The 22,201-nt window shown below is 38.6% G+C and overlaps 3 protein-coding genes across 5 annotated transcripts; 1 reads left to right on the forward strand and 2 right to left on the reverse strand.

Annotated features, from left to right (window-relative positions):
• Positions 1 to 1,156: 1,156 nt before the first annotated feature.
• LOC104895429 (probable inactive ATP-dependent zinc metalloprotease FTSHI 4, chloroplastic) lies at positions 1,157 to 6,734 on the reverse strand. Its single transcript, XM_048647218.2, has 3 exons — positions 6,223 to 6,734; positions 4,013 to 4,268; positions 1,157 to 3,562 (listed from the first exon to the last, which is right to left on the reverse strand). Exons 1-3 carry the CDS (start codon positions 6,526 to 6,528, stop codon positions 1,521 to 1,523), a joined length of 2,604 nt encoding a protein of 867 aa, XP_048503175.2. The 5' UTR covers positions 6,529 to 6,734; the 3' UTR covers positions 1,157 to 1,520.
• Positions 6,735 to 12,723: 5,989 nt separating this feature from the next.
• LOC130591739 (uncharacterized) lies at positions 12,724 to 13,632 on the forward strand. Its single transcript, XM_057395551.1, has one exon. The coding sequence runs from the start codon at positions 12,724 to 12,726 to the stop codon at positions 13,630 to 13,632; it is 909 nt and encodes a 302-aa protein (XP_057251534.1).
• A 1,263-nt stretch (positions 13,633 to 14,895) lies between these two features.
• On the reverse strand, positions 14,896 to 21,972 carry LOC104895431 (peroxisomal nicotinamide adenine dinucleotide carrier). Of its 3 annotated transcripts, none has more exons than XM_010681934.4 (12): positions 21,838 to 21,972; positions 20,331 to 20,446; positions 20,117 to 20,230; positions 19,759 to 19,833; positions 19,437 to 19,567; positions 19,222 to 19,276; positions 18,584 to 18,736; positions 17,902 to 17,970; positions 17,711 to 17,818; positions 16,782 to 16,850; positions 16,200 to 16,254; positions 14,896 to 15,221 (listed from the first exon to the last, which is right to left on the reverse strand). In XM_010681934.4, the coding sequence occupies exons 2-12, from the start codon at positions 20,409 to 20,411 to the stop codon at positions 15,031 to 15,033; spliced, it is 1,101 nt and encodes a 366-aa protein (XP_010680236.2). In that variant the 5' UTR covers positions 20,412 to 20,446; positions 21,838 to 21,972; the 3' UTR covers positions 14,896 to 15,030. The 3 variants fall into 3 exon arrangements, with proteins under 3 accessions (XP_010680236.2, XP_010680237.2, XP_010680238.2); XM_010681935.4 differs by having other exon boundaries at positions 20,331 to 20,449; positions 21,838 to 21,937; XM_010681936.4 differs by having other exon boundaries at positions 20,331 to 20,419; positions 21,838 to 21,934.
• Between the last annotated feature and the right edge of the window lie 229 nt (positions 21,973 to 22,201).

Consider the following 22,201-nt stretch of genomic DNA (forward strand, 5'->3'; position numbering starts at 1 on the left):
ACGTCGGTGCACCAACATTCAACCTTATCTAAGCAATGGGCCTCCCCCGGGTTTGTTTCTGCTAAGATTGGTCCACTCTCTCAAGCTATTCCCCGGGTTACCATTAGAATAGATGGAGCGTGGGACAAAAAAACTTATCTTGCAGGAGCTGCTTGGGTGGCCACTTTCACTCAGACATCCTACTCTCCCTCCCAAGGTCATGGTTTGTATGCCTCGTCGGTCCTACAGGTGGAGGCCACAGCATGCCTGCTCGCACTCTCTTGGGCTTAGTCTACAATGCTTTCCAAAGTTTTGCTTCTCACAGACTCAAAGCTCCTAGTCAAGCTCCTCGCTTCGCCAACGCGTAAAGATATATCCATCCACCATACTTTGTGCACTATTTTGCAGATTGCTAGATCACGTCAATGGTGCAGTATTCGCAAGGTAAGCAGACAGGAGGTTGCAGCTGCTCATGATCTTGCCAAGATGTGCAGGAACTCAACTTTCCCTTTCACTAATCATTAGATTGTTGTTTGTTTATGTCTTTATTTCTGTACGTTTTCCCCGTTGTAAAAAAAAAAAAATATGTGTGTCTAATGTGCACTTTTCTCGAAGAAATTTAAGTGACACTGGTTAGTAATTTCACTAGGCAACTCTTTTCTTTACCTCCACAATTCTGATATTAAATCATGAGACAAGGGAAGCTTTGTGTCTTTGAGTGCATGCACATGTTTGTAGTTAATTTCACTTTAGATCTAACTACTAAGCTTTCCTCGAGATTGAGCTTTTCATAGTATTCTTTTCCCTTTCTTAATAAGTGAAACATCGATAAACTGGGGAAAAAAAAGCAAGGAATCTAGAGAAAGAAAGTTGAAAACACAAGAAAATAAGGTAATCCAAGAGGTGAAATAAAAAAGTAGTGATCCCCTTCTTTTTTTTTAGTGGCATATTTATAATTAAATGATTTTTTTCCCATTTCAAGCTTTGTGTCACTTAGTATGAAGCTTAATAAGAATCGGAAGTAGTATGACATTACAACGATTAATTGAAACACATTTGTTGGTATCTTCATTTAAAGAAAGTTGTGCTCTCTGCATAACGAGAGTGAAGACATTCTTTAAGAGGCTCTCTAGTCTAGTAGTCTCTAACATTACTTTTGAGGTAAAATTCGATAGTATTTATCCAACTTGTGTTTCATTCTTCTTCCTCACCTTGACAAAGAATTCTTCCTACAAAATGCAACATACAACAATTTGCTTTACACCTAACAAACTTTTAAGAATCAAAAGGGCAGCAAGCAGATGCTAGAAAAAAGTGAAGATTTCATCTGGGAGTCTAAATTTCCCTCGATAAGCAGCTTCTTCATGAAGAAACTCGAATTGCATGAGGCCGAAAGGGCCCCTTACATCGCTATTCGCTATCTAAATCTGCTGTAAACGAGCAAAGCCATTGGAATGCATAGAATATCCATGATGATATCATTTCAAACCATAGTAACATCAAAGAAGAGATACAACATCAGATGAGTCCTACTAATGATATCATAGGAAATGGCTGGCCAGCAAGAGTTCTGGCCTCTCCTCTTCTTCCACCTCCTCTGGATCTTCATTTCTCATCTCCTCAACCCCTTTATCCCAAATATTGTCTACTAGCTTCCAGGTTTCATCACTAATAATCTGCGTTTCCATGGGACGAGGTGCCCCGAAGGTTGCAAATCCCACATTACCAGGTGAGAAGGTAACCCTTCCTGGACAACTGATACCATGAATACCCCATCTTCCAGCATAAACTAAAGCACCATACTCATCAACAGGGTCAACAGTTGGCTGAGATATTCGAGGAGACGTTTCATAAATCTCCCAAATTTTTGCAGCCTTAATCTCCCCCTTTTCAAGGAGTTCATCTGTAATTGTCTCCACTGCAGCACAGTGTTCCCTCAAAGCAGATGTGCATTTTTCTATGGCATAACCCATGTATTCCTCTCTTAGAGCTTCAAGTTTGGGAGCAAGATTTGGGACAAGATCACGCTGGTTTCTATAATATGCTTTTCCGAAAGCTGTCATCCCAGTTTGTAAAATCAAAAATTCAGCTAATCTTGAAGCTTCAAGAGTAGCTTTGGATGAAATCCAGCACATGTTATCTATCCCAAACATCTCCTCTTCAATGACCCTGGGAGCACAAGCTCGAACAATGGAGTTCACATAATCTGACTTTTTTAAGAAAACCCGACCAGACTTTTCAGCATAACTCATACTAGGCTGACTTTGGACTGACTTGATGTTGGTCTCAACAAAAGGGCGATAGGAGTCAGGATAACAACAAGCTAAGACAGCAATAGCTGCTTCCCTGTATGCTAATCTCAACTTCAAATCCTCTGGAATTACTTTTGTATCTTCTATTCCAGTTTCAAATGTACCTTGTTGCCTTTTCAACCCCTCCAGCATTTCTTCTCTGCCAATATAGTCTTGATCTTTCCTAGCAGTCAATATTCCGGCTTCATTGAGAATATTCTGTAGCTCGGCTCCAGTAAAATTTTCAGTCAACTCCGCAATTTCCTGTAGCAGAACTTCTTTTTCCTCTTCTGAACGGAAAAACTTGTTCCTTGCATGTACCTTCAATATGGCCAATCTGCCGTCTTTGGAGGGCAGACCAACTCTTATAATCTTGTCAAATCTTCCCTTTCTCAGCAAGGCAGGATCAAGAATATCTAGCCTATTTGTTGCTGCAATGACCAACACCTGTGAAGTGGACTCTTTAAACCCATCCAGTTCAGTTAATATTTGAAGCAGACCTTGTTCTCTTTCAGCCCCACCACCACCAATATCAGGGCCACCACGTTTGCTGCCAATAGCATCTATCTCATCAATAAAAATGATAGAAGGGGAATATGATCTAGCACTAGCAAAAAGATCCTTCACCCGAGATGCTGCTACACCAACAAACATCTCTACAAAATCAGTCCCATTGGCAGCAAAAAAAGGAAGTCCTGCTTCCCCAGCAATAGCTTTAGCTAATAGTGTTTTACCAGTTCCTGGAGGCCCGTGAAGTAGCACACCTTTAGGGCAATATATGCCTTTATTTTGAAACTCTTCTTCATTTTTCAGGATTTTTACAATTTCTTGTAATTCTCCTTTAATATACTCTTGGCCGGCAAAATCATCAAATGTCACTCCTGTTCTTTTTTCTGCAGATATAAATTTCGCCCGACTCTTTCCCATTGATCCTAATGAATTACGCTTTTTACGAGGCAGCCTCACCTTTTTGCCGGGTTTCCCCAAATCACAAGGAATTAGCTTTGCATAAATTGGCCTTGTAACACTATCAATCCAAAGATACAACACTATCGAAAGGGCTAGCCTCATAGACCATATGACAGCTGTTCCAACAGAAGAATAGACTTCTGCAGACACTGTGTTCACATTGATCACATCGACGTTCACCAATTGGTGATGCAACTTACGCCACACATCATTCCAAGAGTCAATCGGCATCCGGTCAACTATGTGGCGCTTAAAAACAACTTCCTTTTTGGAGTTTTTTTCTAATCCTTCATCTACCCCATCTTTGTAGTAGGGCAGTATCACTGCACAGGAGTTCATGAGCAACAAATTAAACAATCAGATTTTCACCATACAGTTTGCGCATAAACTCTTGACATTGAAAGGAAGAGAATGTGCATCTATTTATACTAATACTACTATACCAGTATGCTGCTACACATTTTCTTTAAACAAGATCACTTCGTACTCTTTAAGAGAACACTCAATAATGCATTTTTTTTACTCAGAAAATATCGTATTAAAAACTGACAAGTCATAGGTCGTATAAGCTATGGAGTACTAAATTTTGAACTAAACCAGAGTAACGTACCCAAACCACACCGCTCCCCCATAAAATAAAAATAAAAATTCACCCACCAAGCAAAAGTAAGCACAAAAAAGGAGAATTTTTTTTTGTGTGGGTTGGGGGGGGGGGGGGGAGGAGAGAGATGAAGGGAAGAAATCGCAGGCACAAAAGATATATAATTTCTAACCTGATACAGTCTGACCAAAGTTCGAGTATTCCATAAATTTGACATTGTTAGAGTCCAATAGCATCAAAAAATCACTATAGTCAATTTTGTGTGAAGTCTCAGGATCCCACTCAGTTCCTTTTAACTTCCCACGCATAGTCAACAAGATGCGGCTCCATTCAGAAGCCATTACAAGCTGCCTCTCCAGCTGTACATTTGCTTTGTTTTCAAACTCTTCCTGCTTCTTTATCCTTTCCCTTTCTGCATCCCTCAATTTCTGAAATTGCAATACTTATACAAATTATGTTCGCAAAGCAATTTGCATGGATACCACTTACAAGCAGTGTCACATAATTGGCAGATTGCTGCGGAACGTGGAACGAATTCGGCAACGAGATTCGCTGGATAGTGTTTTGTTTTCAGGGAGGAGCCCGCTTTAGAGGCGAACTCCAATTTGTAAAATTGGCAAATTGGTTCACCCATACCAATTCGCAACCTCCCCCAGCGAATTATGTGACAGTGCTTACAAGTACTACACCAAGAAAATAATTTTTGTATCTTTTACTTCCAGCTGCCTAAGAGATTAAAAAGAAAAAAGAAACCTTTGAAGCAAAACAGTTTTGGGAAGAGTTGATCATCATAAAAATAAAAGGGTACCAATAAACAAAAAGCTTGCATCAAATAGGGAGGACCACGATTACTGGATACAGGAATTTCTCAATATGTGTAACTCTGCCAGTTCTCATATATGTTAGTATCCAACCTTCCTTTACTTGTATTTTGCTTACTTAATGTTTTCTAGTTTATGATTTTAGCTCTTTGTTTAGGTTTTATCTTCCACTATTATGCTATTGCAAGTAGTGTCTTCAGTTGGTGGAATTACCATCTATCAGTTGACTATCTTTTGGGAGTATCAATTAAATGAATGAAAATATAATTCCTACCAAGTTTTAATTGAGGAATCGTTGTCTTTCATACATTTGGTATTGCAATTTATGTTGAATCAGCCCCTCCCCACCAAGGTCTCACTCATCGCCCCGGACCCACTTGTGATTGTTGCACACACACAATCCCCGGTCGACTCTCGCCCTCTTGTCGGTTGTCGCCAATAGGCAAGAGTGTCCCATCAGAAATATAATGCTGCTCATGCTTGTACGAGCCACATAGACCTATTCCACACAAGGCTTGCTCCCTTGCTGCAAGATAGGCAAGAGCGCACCGCACATTGCAATGTCAAAACACTCAAACTATGACACAAAGTCCTTAGTTATGTCAAACTATCTAGAAATTTTTACAGTATCTTAGAGCAGAACAAATTGTTTGAGTAGCTAACCCTTTTTGGTTTACTATGCAACAATTACGAGCTGAAGCTTGGAGGTCGCTTTCAGCTTGGGTTGCACCAACTAAAACTTGAGAGCTGAGCATAAATTTTTTCAGGTTCAGCTCGTCCAATAACTCAAGCTCGACTTGGCCTAACCAACAAGCTCAACTGCTACATAGGAGCATCATTTACACATTCCAACTTTTGCTAGTAAAACTTGGGGGTTCTCATAAATATTTTGGTATCAATATTATTACTCATAAATCATAACTCAGCTATTTTATTTAATATATATCCGCGCCTGATTACGAATTTTCAAGCTTTGATACGCTCAGCTCCGCTCGTTCAAGTCTCAAGTTGAGCTTGAACTTGAGTAGCTTGGCTAGCAGGCTACACTTGTTATCACCTCTTTTCACAATAATACCTCCATCTTTCTAAGTATACCATACAACTAAAACACTTTCGAAAGACTCCCCTCTAAGTTTAAATATAGCTAAACATCTGATTCTGCAGTATAAACATTACTCTTTAAGTCTCTAAGAAACTAAGAGGCCTTCATATCAATCACTTGAATGCATGAACTAACCAATTTTCCAAGACAACATATTTATCAGCTTCCTCTAATGACTTATCATTTCCCCATTTATCCAATAACAAAAAACACTATATAACCCACTAATTTCCACCACATTTGCACATCTACATGTACATTTCAGCTAACATTCAATTGTTCTCTTAAAATCAACCATAACCCATTTCTCCATTTTGTCCCCTATTATCAAAACTAAGCACATTATCTTATCAAAATTTTCATTCTCTCAAATTTCATTAGACTAACAAAAAACACAAATATAAAATTAAAACCGTTATACCAACACAAGGAAAAATAAAAGAAGATTCAGAAAGCAACCTCAAAAAGCTCAAGTGCCTCAGCATCCTCTTGTTCAACTTCATCTGCTTGTTTTTCACCCGTTGATGTTAATTTGGAGTTAAAAGAGCAATGGGTTGTAAAATTGAGGGGTTTTCTGGGGTGAGAGAGACGAATAAAGGAATTAATAGAACTAAAGTTGGGAACTTTCAAAGGAATTCTCAATTTATTATAAGAAGAAGAAGAAGAAGAAATAATGGGGTTTTGGGAGGTAAATAAAAATTGGGTTTTGTTGAAAGAAGTGAAATCAAGATTTTTGCAAAGAAGGTTGTTTGTTGAAATCATCATCTTCTTCTTGTTGTTCTAATGCATTGGATGAAATTAAAGAAGCAGTTCACAGAAGTAGTAGTAGTGAGTGATTTTCAGGGGTTTAGGGACTTGGGAGTGAGAAATGAGGAGGAGAACACTTTATGCACAATTTTTTTTTTTTTTTGGGTTTTCTCCCTTTCTTTTCTTTCAACTTGTTAACTTCAGTTTCTGTTAAAAAAAATAGTAGTAAGTCTGTACATGTTTAGCACAAGCTGCACAACTAGTTGTCAAAGTAGTAAAGTTAATAGTAAAACAAATGCATATTAATAGCTAATTTTGGTAGCTTTTGTAAAAGATTAACCTATATGTAAGTAGAGGTGATGAACTTGGATTTGGCCCGGCTCGAAATTGCGTGGGTTTTGGACATGATTTTTAAGCTCGTGGTCGGGTCTGACCCTTTTCCATTTTTTGGGCAAAAAAGCGGGTCACGAGCGACTTAAATATGAAAATTTAGGAAGAAAAGACCTTGTGGTAATGGAATGTGATGAAATTTTAGGAAGAGAATATATGTTTGTTTAGGGATAAAGTAGCATTACCATAGATGTTGACATGGAAATGCCTTCACAAATTTTCACTAAAAACCAATAATATAAACCATTACCAGTACTGATATTTATTACCACTAACCAAACGGGCATACCGGCTTGGAACTTGAAACCACGAAATAATGTAGAAATTAGTTGAAGAGAACTAAGTTAGAAGGTAGTATGTATGTGAGCGGAAACACAAGTGTTGTAGTGGTTGGTGATATTACTAGCTACTTAGTTGTTAGTTGTCCTGCAGGAAAAAAAACATCAAAAAACAAAAAAAATGTCCCTCCCCCCTCCCCTCTCTCTCTCGAGTCACCCTTCCTCCATAACCTCTAAACCACCACAAAAACCCCCTGACCCCCTCCCCCCCATCCCCTTTCTAACTCTATCTGCTCTGATCTCTTGCAGGTTCCCGTCGGTCGACTAGGTATTGAAAGGCATGCTGCTGCATCTCCTCTGAAATCCTTCCGGGACTCCTCAGTGTGGTCTGTAATGTTCGAGGGCCAAACCCACGCGTGCTCTTCCCCTCCTCCGTTATTCAACCAAAGCAAGGAGGTCTTCCTCCCCATTTCCCAGGAGGACTACAAGGCCCTATGCAACCCCTGGGCCTGCGCCATTATATCCAAACCGTGTGGAAAATCCTTCTCCACAGAGTATGTAGTATCTTCCCTACCTAAGTTATGGAAAATATCCTCCCCTTGCTTAACCTCTCCAATAGGAAAAGGGTTTTTTGTATCAAAACTTGCGTCTGAAGAGGAAGTTAACAAGGTCCTTTGCGGTGGGCCATGGTTCCTAAATGGAACTTTCCTTTCAATACAAAAATGGTCCTCTGGGTTTCAAGCTTCATCGGCAAAAATCCATTTGGTTCCGGTGTGGGTTGAACTTCATGAAATCCCAGTGGAGTTCATGTGTGAGAAAATGTTAAAAAAAATAGGGAACTGTCTGGGGTCCTTCATTAAATCCGATACAAGCTTCACAAATGCAAACCGTTTTAGGTTTGCTCGTCTTCTTGTTATGATAGATATATCCAAAGAAAAGAAAGATGCAATATGGATTGGGAAATTTAAACAAAATATATATTACAGAGAGTGGCCTCTGTTATGCTCTGCATGTGGAAAAATAAATCACCATGCACAGGGTTGCGCTGCTCAACCGGTTCAACGTGAAACCATTCGCCCCACAACGGTCTCAAAATCTCCGACCAATGAAGATGTCCCACATGGGAACACCAACTGGACCCCGGTATTAAAAAAATCCAAGAGTAACATACCTTTGACCCTGACCCCACTCCAAAAAGTCTAGGTAAAGAAAAGTAACAATCAAAAAGCCCCGAAGCCGCCCTTTTCAGAAGCTACTAATCCTTTTGAAGCTCTAAATGACTCCTACTCCCTCAAACTACTGAATCCTTCTTTGGAGTTGTCCCCTCCTTCTGAAATACCAGTCACTTCATCCATCTTTCATCCGCCAAATCTTCAGCAAATACGACCAAAAGATATCATGATTTCCCTCCAGAGCCAAGATATTCCATCTCCCAATACCAATATCTTCATATCCTCCCCTCTAAATGATAAACCAAAACTCATCAGTTTATCTCTCTGCAACCAACCTTCCATATCTATTTTCTCTCTCATTGATTCTCTAAACAAAAAACACCATGGCTTGCCCATTTCCAGAGGAGGAGAGAGACCCTGCACTAGCACCGTTTCTATCCGACCCAACTTTCAACAGGGGCTTCATCATGCCTCCTCCAAAATTTCCCTTCCCAGTTCACGTCACATTATCTCCGGCGACTTCCGTAATTACGAAAACCAGGCCACACTTGACTTTTCCGGAAATATGGGTCAACAGATACAGATATTACAGAATGGATATGATGGGGAATTGGTCCCGCGTCTATCCGAGGGTCCTAAAAGAAACAATCTTGAAGCCGGAGGATACGCCGCCGCTGCTACAGAACATGATGATGGTATACCCGGAAGAACCGGGGGAGACTAGTCCCTGCTCATCTGCCATGCTTATCGGACGTGAAAAAAATATCAGAAATCATTGGGATATACCTCGAATGGTGGATGAAGAAGACAATCGATGAGTTCTCGGACGAAGCAATCCCCTGGGAGCTTCAGTTTATGTCCGACCCAATACCCGTTCTTCCTCAAGGGCGAAAAGCCCTATCAATTACCAAGAACTGGCTAATGGTGCAAGCGGGAAGCGAAACCGACAACGTCAAATGGCTCCGTCTCACAAAAACTTGCAAGCAAAACACCCTGAAAATGGCGTGGGGAACAACCAAAAACGGCGGGGACAGGATGTCGGGGGTGAAGCTCAAAGTGAACAGCGATCTGTTATACAGCTTGAAAGCCGAAAAAATGGTTGCCTTGGACAGCAAAACACACCCGACAGTGCTAGAGGAGATCATGAATCTCCATCCCTTAAACCCGGGAATGTCGATTCTGCTGTGGAATGCTAGAGGGGTCGCTAGACAGGGGTTTCGGAGGAATATTCGGCAGCTTATTCGCGATCATGACCCTATGTTTGTCATCATCACGGAAACTAGGGTGGCTCGGAAAAGTATTGAGGAAATTGTAAGTAGCCTGCCTTTCAATTCATTCGAGACCGTGGAGCCGCAAGGGTATTCTGGTGGTATTCTTATGCTATGGAATGAAGGACTTCATTCCTTCACTTCCATAACTAAGGATCCAAGAGCTATCCATGGAGTTATTCAGGTCCAAAATTCTGCCCCTTTTTATATTTCTGCTTTGTATGCTAATACTAAATATCATGGAAGGCTAGAGCTGTGGAATAACTTGATAAATATGAGCAATAGTATAAATTTACCTTGGCTGGTTCTTGGTGATTTTAATGAAGTAACCCATGCCCATGAAAAAGTGGGTGGTAACCTCCTAAAACTTACAAGATGAATAAATACAAAGAAACTATGGATCACTGTGGTTTATTTGACTTGGGTTTCAGTGGAAGCAAGTTCACTTGGTTTAACAAAAGGAAGAGCTATCCAATTTTTGAAAGATTAGATAGATGTTGGGCTTGTGATAAGTGGACCTATTGTTACCCGGATGCTATAGTAAACACCCTCCCTAGGCTATCCTCTGACCACAACCCTTTAATCCTCAAATTAAAACCCCAAACGCAGCCCATCCGAAACCGTTCCTTCAAATTCGAACCCATGTGGTTAGAAAACCCATCATTTGATCCTTGGGTCAGGAACCAATGGGCCTCTAGCCAAACTCATCTAACCAATAAGCTTAAGGACCTAAGTATTAAAATACCGGATTGGGATAATGAGGAAGCTAACATTTTTAAACAAAAGAAAAAATTGATGGGCCGAATTCAAGGAGTCCAAAAAGCCTTTGAATCTGATCCGAGTAATGTCTTCCTTTTTAACTTAGAGGATCAACTTACTAAGGAGCTTAACTCTATCTTGAATCAAGAGGAGGATTATTGGTTTATTCGCTCCAGAACTAATTGGCTAATTAACGGGGACCGTAACACTCATTTCTTCCACCTCTCGACTATTTTTAGAAGAAAAGCTAATAAAATTTTGATGCTCAAAGATGAGGTGGGGAACACTATCACTAATCCAAATGAGATTAATGACCTTATAGTAAACCATTATAAATCTTTATTTAAGTCCGACTCCCTCCCTCCTCCTCCTGAGGTGCTCTCCATTGAAGCCTTCAATTGTAGCGAAATTCCTACCATGCTAGAAGTCAAGGATGCGGCCTTTTCTATAGGAAAATCCAAAGCCCCAGGGGACGATGGTTTTCATGCTTTGTTCTATCATCACTTTTGGGAAACCATAAAATTTGATTGTTATAACTGTGTAAAGGAGATTTTCTCCTCTCTGGACATGCCAAAAAACATGAACTCTACTCTCATCTCGCTGATTCCAAAAATTCAAAATCCTCTCAGACTTAATAATCTTAGACCTATCAGTCTAGTGAATTCTTCTTACAAACTGGTCACTAAGATCCTTGTTCAAAGAATGAGACCGTTTCTAAAAAAAATAATTTCTCCTAATCAATATAGTTTTATCCAAGGAAGGGGATCGGAAGAAAATTTCATAATTGCATCTGAAATCTTACACTCCATGAACAAAAAAAAGGGGGGAAAAGGCTTGTTTGCCCTTAAACTTGACCTAGAGAAAGCCTATGATAGGATCGAGTGGCCGTTTATTGAGCATTGCCTGAAATGCTTAAACTTCTCTTATAAGACCATTAAAATTATCATGAGCTGTGTTGAGTCAGGCCAAACTGCCATCCAAGTTAATGGGAACCGTACGAAATCATTTAACATGACCCGGGGAATTAGACAAGGTGATCCACTTTCTCCATATCTTTTCATCATTTGCCTTGATTACCTGTCTAGGAAGATCCATGAAGCTTGTAACTCAAAAGCTTGGACCCCGTTCAAAGTTAGGGGAGGCAATACGGAAATCTCCCATCTTTTCTTCGCGGATGACATCTTGCTCTTTGGAGAGGCCAATTCCCACACACTTACCACTATGAGGACTATTTTGAATTCCTTTTTTGAAATCTCGGGCCAAAAATCTAATGATACAAAGAGTATGCTCTACTTCTCTCCTAACACAAACATGGACATAAGAGATGACTTTGAACAGGATCTTAATATCCTTAGCACCAATGACTTAGGTACCTATCTGGGTTTTCCCCTATGCCATAGGAAACCGTCAAAAAACAAGCTGAACTTTATCATTGATAAAGTGGCCACTAAACTGGCTTCATGGAAAGCAAGGAGTCTTAATAAAGCGGGGAGAGCCATCCTCATTAGTGCGACCCTTCAGGCTATCCCTCGCTACTTCATGCACCTAATTGACTTCCCGATCCTCATTAAAAAAAAGCTGGATTCAATTTGTAGTAATTTTTTCTGGAATAGTAAAGATGACAAAAAAAGAATCTCTTGGATAGCATGGGAAAAAATTTGCAAAAAGAAGAGCAATGGAGGTCTAGGCTTCGTAACCCATAGCAACCTTAATAAAATAAGCCTCACCCGACTATGCTGGAAACTGGACAACAATCTTATGTGGGCCTCTAATATCATTAAAGAGAAATATTTTAATAATAATCATGAACCGCTTAACTTTAAAAAAGGCTCTCACATTTGGAAGAGCATTGGAACGGGGTGGGAGGTGTATAAACATAGCCTAGCCTGGGCGGTTGGTAATGGGAAGTGCATTAACCTTTGAAAAGATAATTGGCTACAAGGTAATAACCTGAGATCCCTAATCCATGGACCCCTTAATAAGAATGAATATGACCTTTGCTTAAGTGTCCTTAAAGATCGTGATATCACTTCGATATGCTCCATTCTTCTTCCCCGTGATATAATTGAGAGAATTAGAGCCATTGAATTCTCTAATAAGGACGATCACACATATTCTTTATGGTCTGACATGGGAAAATTTAACTCTAAAAAAGCTACTAGCTACCTATGTAACGACACTAACAATGAAGGGTGGGAATGGATCTGGAAAGCTCCGGGGCTCCCAAAACACCATTTCTTTTTGTGGCAAACCTGGTGGAACAGGATGCCCACAAATGACAATATTAACTTCCGGGTAAACTCATACCCCAAACACTGCCCGTTCTGCCCCCAAGAAGTTGAAAGTATGAACCACATTTTAAGAAGCTGTCCAAGGGCCATAGAGGTGTGGAAGGAAAAAAAGATACCCATTAACAATGGAATTATATTCAACGAGTGGCTTAAAGAGAACATCACTAAAGTTCATAACAGCTCATCATCTTTAAACCCTTCTAATGTGGACTTCATCTTCCTAATATGGGGTCTCTGGCTAAGGCGAAATGCCTGGGTTTTCTCCAAGAAGAATGTTTCTTCTTCCATCTCCATTAAAAAGTCTCATTGGGCCGCCACCGAATGGTTCTACTCTACGAACCAACCTAAGGTGGGTAAAGCTCCCAATTCTAACCTTAATTCTAACCCCAACTCGTTTCATCCTTACCCCACTTCCAATGATCTGAACCCCACTCTTAGATGGTCCCCTCCCCCGGCATCGGCTCTAAAAATAAATGTGGATAGCTCCTTCATTTTGTTATCAAAAAAATCTGGCTTAGTTGCAATATGTCGAGATTCATTAGGTAGATGGCAAGGTGGGATATGGAGGAACACCTACTGCTCTAATGCCCTGGAGGCAGAAATTAGGGGCATTCTCATGGCGGTTAACTGGGTGATAAATAAGGACTGGCGGCATTGCATAATTGCATCTGATTGCAAAAATGCGGTAGAGGAAGTGCACAATAACAGTGGAGCTAAAAGTGTGTTGTTTGATGATATTCATATCTGCAGGGTGTTGCTCCAAAGAAACGCCGGAATAGAATTGAAGCATGAAGGAAGGAGTGCTAACAAGGCCGCGGATGCACTAGCTAAATATGCGCAAGGGAGGTTCACAGGCCACAATGTTTTGCAAGAACTAAGTTCCCCTCCCCCGGTTTGTATTAATTTCTTAGAAGAAGACATTCGTAATTGTAATATGGAAGCCAATGATGATGATCATGGCTAAACTATGTACTTGACAGGTTATATTTTATCTATTGTTCTACTTTCCCAAAAAAAAAAAAAAAGTTGTTAGTTGTCAAATTTGGTTATACTACGTCCGTTTTTTTAATTGTTATGCTTAGTTTTTTGTTGGATCTATTTAATTGTTACACTTTTACTTTTTCCTTATATGTTATCCTATACATCAACTTTTACACTTTTTTACGCATTTTTTCCACCACCCATTTTATTATTTTAATAATCCACCTAGAAATCTTCCCACCTATCCTGTTTTTCTCTCCTATAATATTTTAATGTTTCTTTTACATTTTTCAAAACCAACTATTCTTTTGTTATACTTCTTTCTTACTTTTTGCAAAATTTTATTGGTTTTTCCTAAAGTGAAGTGTAATAATTTAGAAGACATATGGGGAGTACAATTTATGTGTTCGACAAAGAGAGTACAATTGATGTGTTTGATACAACTAGTTGACAAAGTAGTAAAGTAAATGCATATTAATAGCTAATTTTGGTAGCTTTTGTAAAACACTGAACTTATAGGTTAGTTTTGTTGAGGTTGTGGTGGAGTGATGTCGTATAACTTTTGGTATTACGTTTTGATAGAGGTACATAGACATTTGATTTTGAGGCCACAAGTTCGAGTCTCACTACCTGTTTGTGCTTGGAAATAGGGATTTCCTTAATCCCTCTACTCTCAAGCATTGACCTAGCTGAGTTGTCGGACCTGCGATAAGTGCTAGTGCAATAGGGTCCTTCTTCCTACCAAGAGTTCCCAACGGAGACCCAAAAAAAACATAGGCATTAGAGGACCGAGTAGGAGCTTAGAGGAGAAATACTCTACACCTATGCTCAATCCATAAGGTGAACAAGACATATTTATATGGCTCACCACCTAAAAAAGATTCATCTCTCTATTTCTTTATGTATATTACTTTCAACAACCTTAATTGATGTGTCAATTTCCCTATGTTGATAAAATGTTCAGGGATTAGTTTAAATGATCAAGTAATTACTCTTGCTTGCTATTATGGAGCAAGCATTTTAAAAGTAATGACAAAAAGTATTCCATGTCTTCTTTGGTCTAAACTACACAAGACAATGTAACATTGCTGAGTTGTTGACTTGGTGTTTTAATTCATGTAGTGACTAGGTCTACTTTTATATTAAAATTAGACCGTCGTTTTTAATAATTTTTGTACACTATATATCGCTATTATAGTGACAAATATGATTGTAATTTCTGTCTCACAAGAATATGGCAACCTGCTTGACCCAATTTTTCACAATCAAACCTTGATAAATTTTCACCTGTTGTCAAGGAAAAAAGAGATCTATGTACATCAAATACTATTCTGTGTTCTAAGTTTCAGTACTAGTAATTTCATGCGCACTGCTAGTGAGATTATCTGAGTGCATTAAGTCTGATCTTGCGGGTCTTATCGGCTAGAACCGTAATCGCCTTCACAAGCTCTTCCTTTACCATGAATAGTACAGAGGCAGCAAAAACACTCTGCACTATTTTTGTGCTCATCCCTTTGTAAAATCCCAGCAATCCTTCATACTGTATCATTTTAACTATTGCATCTACGGTACCTGTTTGTTTATCAATAATTCAATCAATATCTAAATATATTCAGAATATACAGGTCCCAAAATCTACTAACAACACAAAAGAAACTGCATATCAGAAGTTGAACACATCAGAGAAGTCTAAACACTCAAGAGGGTTGAAGACAAACTCCATATTACTGTGGTCTTAGCATCAATTACAATTAGGAGTAAAAACAAGCAGCAGATAACACGCACAGTGACTTAGAATGTAGTCTAGCAAATCGAGTTTCTAAGTAAACACGCAGATTTACAAATAAAACAGACAGCAGATTGAAGCAATAAAATGTCAGAATTAAAGAAGATTATTGAGCACAAAGGACATTAAGACATTGAAGAGGGCCCCATGGACATGTAATATACTTCTAATGCATTCTTTATATATTTTGATCAGTTTATATTAGATACGAAGCTCACATCTTGCACTTGGCTTGTGCTCGCTAAGGACATGGTTCGTGATAGTCTGATAGATATATAGTTCAAATCACTAACCCCTCCCCCTCCCCCCAAAAAAAAAAAAAACAAATTCCTCTCATATCTTTGTAGTTATTGATGTCGCGGTGCAAGTTTATGATAAATTTCTCCTACACATATTGGCCCACCATATAGGATGGGACTGGATGAAACTGAGGATCGTGCTCCATATAATACTCCAATTATGACTACGTTACCAGAGAAATCAGAACAGTCAAAAAAAAATGTCATGCAATTATGACTAGGTTACTTGGACTCGAGTACTCTTGTAGGACATGGGTACATGTCTAAGTGGCTCATGCAGCTATATCATTATATATTGATGCAAAATAAAGTGTCAGGAACATCCATATCCATGTTCGATAGGTAAGGATCCGACATGGGCACTTGAAGTGAAATAAAAGTCTCAAGTAAGATTACACAATGACAATTTCATTCATTAAAAATAATATGTGAAGCCTCAAGGCTAGTACGCTTGTCAAAACACACCTGAGTATCTCAATGAGACATTATTGCCAATATCTTGTTTTGCCTGCAGCCTTGACTGCAAAATCATCCCAAATTTTAAATTAGCATAACTTTATTGAGTTCAAGTGAGAGCATCCCGTCATGATTTAGAATCACGATAAATTTTATATTGCTTACAAGTGACATGAAGCTTTTACCAAATCACAACGATCATATGATACTATAATAGTATGTACTTATATTCTTTCACGAGTTAGGAAGGAGGTTCTTGCAGCAGGTGTAGCATAGCCAGCCATCAGGTCACAATAGCTGCTCCATGTACCATGGCGGAAAAGATGACACTATACTAAAAGGCAGTGCCAGAGAAACAGTCCAAAAAGTTTATGCTCTTAAATTTAGTTAGTTCATGCATATTGCATAACGTATGATTACGCAGATTGTATGACTTTCCAACCCCAAGGAACATGAATAAGGATAAAAGATACTAAAGATCGTTTGAAAAGATTATAGAAACAGAAAACTACTGAATGATGGTTGTTTATGATACATTCAAATGGAAGGGCTTTTGAGCAAGGTCATCAAAAAAGATAGCAATCAAAATACCTTGACTACTAGCAAAGGATATGTTACAACTGTTGCACCGAGTTTAGCCACAGCACCAAGAAAGAACACCTATTCATATAACATGCATAAAAAGTGATCTCAGAACAGTATTTCTCAAGAATTCATATATCGAGAGATATTAAATACAAAGCTTGCTTGTTGTAATAAGGTAGATGCAGTTATATAGTAAGAAAGCAACTAAAACCTATCAAAAGTCATTGGAGAGAGAGAGAGGGAGAGAGAGAGACTCAACTGAAAACTAAATTAGGACTGATACAGGCTGCACCCAGTTCTACAACAAAAATTATCTGAGGTTCGGTAATTTTTCCATTAGGCCTATTCTAGGCCACTAAGTTTGAGTTACTCGGAGCATCTAGCGTCTCACGTAACTGTAAAGCAATTCCAACTAGGATCACCTAGCATCTCACATAACTGTAAAGCAATTACAATGACAGTCAGCTATATGGGAGGTAATTTGATGAGTAGTAATTTAATTTGTCCTTTTTCCGTAATGTTTTACTGCTCCAATTTAGGCAGCTTATAAGACCGAACTTACCCGTTCAGTCACTCAGTCACTCTTGTGCTAGGAGTAGATAGTGGGTGTAGATCTTGAGTGCGCAACCTAATGGTTGAAAAACAGTGGGAGGCTTATCACTAGAGCTTTAGCTCTTGCAAAGGAAGGTAAAATATTCCTTTATTGAGCTCTACCTTTTGGCTTTGTCCAAGGTAGGCTGTTTTCTACAATAGGAGAGAGAATCTAAATAGATTTCAGAGTTCCACTATCTGATTAGCCAGTTAGGACAACACTATTTACATCTTGATCTTCCTAGACCTTGCTAATGGTAAATATTTCACTCGATATTTTTTTGAGTTTGTTGATCTTTTGATGTCACTGATTAAAATATTTGAATACATTAAAATCATCTAACCTCCAAAGCTGTTATTTGCTTCACTCCATGCTTGTTTGTTGTCCGTTTCTCTTTGAGAGACCTTAGTGAGGTCTCATAAATCATGAATTGGATTGACGGGTTGCAAACCTAATAACAGTTCGTTATTGTTACTTCAAAAATTCAGAAGATTCCTTTCATTTCTACGTCTCAAGGATCTGGGAGGTACTAACCATAATAAGAGTAGGAATAATACCCTTCCAAAAACCTCTAATTCCTGCTTCATTGTAGATCTCAGCTGCCTGCAAAGGTTCAATCCCAATTAAAAAAAGTAGAAGTGAGACAGAGAAGTATAAGATGCAAGTCAATCAGCTCCTGAAGAAGCATAAGATGTAAGTCATTCAATCAAACACCCACAGAACTGTAAGAGTGCAGCTATATAATACTACTGAAATCTTCAAAAACCACTTCCTGAAATTTTGCATCACAGAGTTCAAGAGGTTTGTTCCCAGGTTCACACATACGTAAAAGTAAAGTCAGAACTCAACTATTTCAGGGGAGGGGGGTGGTTATACCAAAGTATGCTTCGCCTAGGGGTAAGGATTGTATCTTTCAACCTAAAGGTTGTGGGTTCGATTTCCACTTGGGGCTTTTTGGGGGAGGGGATCCCCTCCCCCCCCCCCCTTCCAAAGTGTCTAGACACCTAACCTGGGCTGGGTTGACATGTAAGAAGTTCCGTCCCGGTAGGGCCCTTCATCTTATCTACCTAAAAAAAGTTATGTATAGGGGCCACAAAAATATCACAAGAGTCACCCTTTCAAATTTAAACAAAGATATATAGAGGACACAATATCAGAAACATAACACCTTGGAAATGGAGTAATCTTATCAGAAGAACATATATAACAAACCTACCGCTTGCAGTGTTCCATATGGTTTCGGTTTCAACAATTCGAGTTCAACCAACTTGTCTTGTAAGGTGGATGCTATAGCACTGTTCTCGGAAGCTTCCCTCTGAAGGGCCTCCCTCTTTCTCTCCATTATATTTCTTTCTGCTTGGGTTTGTGTCTATAAACAAAGACGCTGCAAAACATTAGACTAAATCACGAGCTCTGAAGTACATTCTGCACACTCTCAAAATGTGTGATGCAAGAATGAGAACAATATATTCATCATGGAAATTCCCACTTATGCTGATTTGAGAGCACACACATGTTCAAGAAATAATACATTTCCTACTTTCCTTGCACGTATTCAAAATATAATGTCCTAGTCGATTCCCTTAAACTCTATATCCAAGGATTTCTTTTATTACTATTTTCTCCACTTCACAGCCAGTATTCTATCCTTTAATTAATCTATTTGCTAAACAGAATGTTTCTGCATACAGTATGCCACCCCACCCACATCCCCGAAAGGAAAAGGAAAAAGGGGAACGAAGCTGCAACGTTGACAAGATTGACTCTAACAACATGAACCAGGAACCAACTTTGGACACACTTTCCACAATTCCTCATGCATCAGTGTCACATAAAGGAAAAATCTGAAAGTACCTGCATCCGAGTGACGAGTACCCAGATCGGATTTGTAAGCAAAACATTCAAGGATCTGCAAATTTATAGAGATAAATAATTGCCAGTCAAAAACTTAGAAGCATGATCAATTAAGAGAAGGAAAATTCTCGCCTTCTTTTAAGAAATGATAGCTCATAAGCAGCTAACACTATTATGTCAAAATTATGAAGATCTAAGAATACATAGGGTTTTACCCAGAAATAGCTGCAACAGCAAGCCATGAAATCATTCCAACATTTCCATCACCCAGCCCTCTGCCCTTGCGCGTTGCTGCAATTAACTCTGCCTTGTTCTTGAAAACTTGGTAGAAGTAATAATACACACCCTGGAATGAAGAATATGGCAAGTAATTGGATGAATAGTATTCAAGTGTTTGTGCACTCTAAATAGCATAAAGGTTCTCTGACTAAGTTGCCAATTGTTCGATTCTGGAAGAGACAAGAATACCAATCAAGCAATCTTCAAAGGAAAACTATGCATCTAAAGTTCTAGAATTTTACAAGAACAAAGACTGACCATTGAAGCAACAGTTCCAAACAGAGAAGGCTTTAGGCCACTGTAAAGTCCACCCCAACCCTCAGTTTTTATTACCTGAACAACAAATCAAAACAAGAAAACAATATAAAAATTTGTTCACACAAAATTAAATGATTTTGGTAGAATGTAAAGGATATGAGTTACAGTTACAAGATTACAAGCCAATCTAGACACTTGTATTCATAAAGACATAAACTGACTAATAATGAAAAATCAATAATGTATTTATAGCAAGCTGGTATAGAATTGGAGACTGATTGGTTTTCCACCAAAATATATAATGATAATGAATATCCCAACTTTTGAGAATAATAGTTTCTCAGTTAGCTAAACTAGCCTGAAACAATTGAACAATTGTGCCTCCAGGACGCTGTTGTTTAGAGGGTGAAGTTCCATGGTGATCATTTATCCCTTTCTTGACAACTCTCTCAGTTTGCTGGCGTGTGTTAACCTGCAATCACATAGTCACAGCCGATTCCACGTGTGCTTTATCAGATTATACGAAAATTATACTTACAAACACATACTGCAAGATACACCAGACTTTATACCGCTTGAAGAGGGTACGTTAATATCTGAGCAATCAAACCACCTCCAGCTCCTGCAAGTCCATTTGCTAAAGCGCTTGACATGCCTTTTCCTGATCAATGCATTAGCAGAGGAGGAACTGCTTTAACCATAAAACTAGATTAGAAAGAATTACAAATGTGAGTAAGAGGATCAGTTATCAGTACTTTTTCTCAAATGCAGTATGATGAATAATGTACTTATCTACCTATACCACTAACTAATTTTCACAGGCATATAGAGCTTCCCTTCCCATACTATCTGACCCTTACCCAACCCAACCCAACCTAACCCCACCCCCCCCCCCCCCCCCCCGAAAAAAAAAATCACTTTCATATCAGAGGTTAAATAATGAATGCACTTCTTTTGTTTTCGAGTCGTATGTGCTTCATAGCTTCTATTGGCCTCATCTATATTGTTTATTACTTCTATTCGTCTAGCTTTCCGCTGCACTTTATTTCTCAAACGGACAAATCCTCCTTAACACTAGTCGTAACTACAGATTGCCTCATCCAACTAGGTGGAACTGTATTTCCATATAAGATCATTCCTCATTAGAAGCAACTTTTGGTCTCTCCAGCTGCTCAAACTTTAGAGGTTAGTTATTATATATGCTTGGTGATCAATAAGAAGATACGCCTTTTTCTTGTCATAGCTTAGTAGAAAAAAAGAGGAAAAAGGATTGGTGTTAATCAGAAGTGACAATCAGTTCCATTTTCAATTTAAATTAAACAAAGTGATTTCAAAACATCCCTTGGAAACATAGATCAAACACTTGCAGAAGAGATTCAATCACATGCTTGCACAATACTTGAAAGTTGAAGACACTACCCTAAGCCAAAAAAAACTGTCCCTAGCAATTTCATCTAACACAAACCCCTCTGATTCAGTCATACCATCAAATTTTTGCAAATATCTATATTCAGATTAAGGTAACATCTTGTGCACAAACTCTCATACACGCAACTCAAGTACCCATGTCGGATACTCGACAACACATCAAAAATTTCTTTTTTCCCCCTCTAAAGGTATTATTTGGTGGGATAAGGAGGATCTCTTAATTCAACCCCCCATACCATGCCAAACTTTCTTGTTCACATATCCTTAATCACTCATTTCAACAAGTCTATCGAATTATGTCTTCAAATTCTTGTTTTCTTTTCATAATCTTATATTTTGGTTGTCCCATAATCTTTCATAATAATTTTAATCAACACTCTTGAACACAACGATTACATTCCTCATTTATTTTCAAAAGGGTATGTAATTGGTAAGCTATCACAAAAAACCCAGGAACAAAAATGTTCATAATAAGTTCACAAAAGTTCATTTTTCTTAATCATTGTATGACTACACCAAATAAGCAATAATTAGCATTGGAATTGATGATTAAACTCGATTAAAAAGTTGAGATTCCACTCAAACAATTTCAGAATGTTAAAAGAAAATATTGATAAGGCAACTAAATGGAGCAGGGGGAAAGATAATTACCATAGATGTCCAAGTTGAAGAAGCAGAGCGTCACTACTGTATTATTTTCCGCCACAGGCAGGAGAAATAGATAACACTCTCGTTTAAACTTTAGACGACTATGTGGCCGTGTTCTTTTGGACTTATTTTCAGTTTAGTTTACTCTTTATATTTTAGGATCTTTCAGTTTAGTTCAATTTAGTTCAAGATTTCAGTTTAAGAGGACGGGTCTATGTCTTTGTAGGAGTCGAGTAATTAGTTGTTGGACTCGGATAATGTCCCATGTTATTATTAGGAAAATTTTCAATAAACTACCTTTTATAACTTACGTTTTTTAAAAATTTATATTTAATTTTTTTTCTCACTACTTTAAGGAGGCGAATCA

Source organism: Beta vulgaris, chromosome 6 (genome assembly GCF_026745355.1).
Source record: "Beta vulgaris subsp. vulgaris cultivar EL10 chromosome 6, EL10.2, whole genome shotgun sequence".
Lineage (NCBI taxonomy): Eukaryota > Viridiplantae > Streptophyta > Magnoliopsida > Caryophyllales > Amaranthaceae > Beta > Beta vulgaris.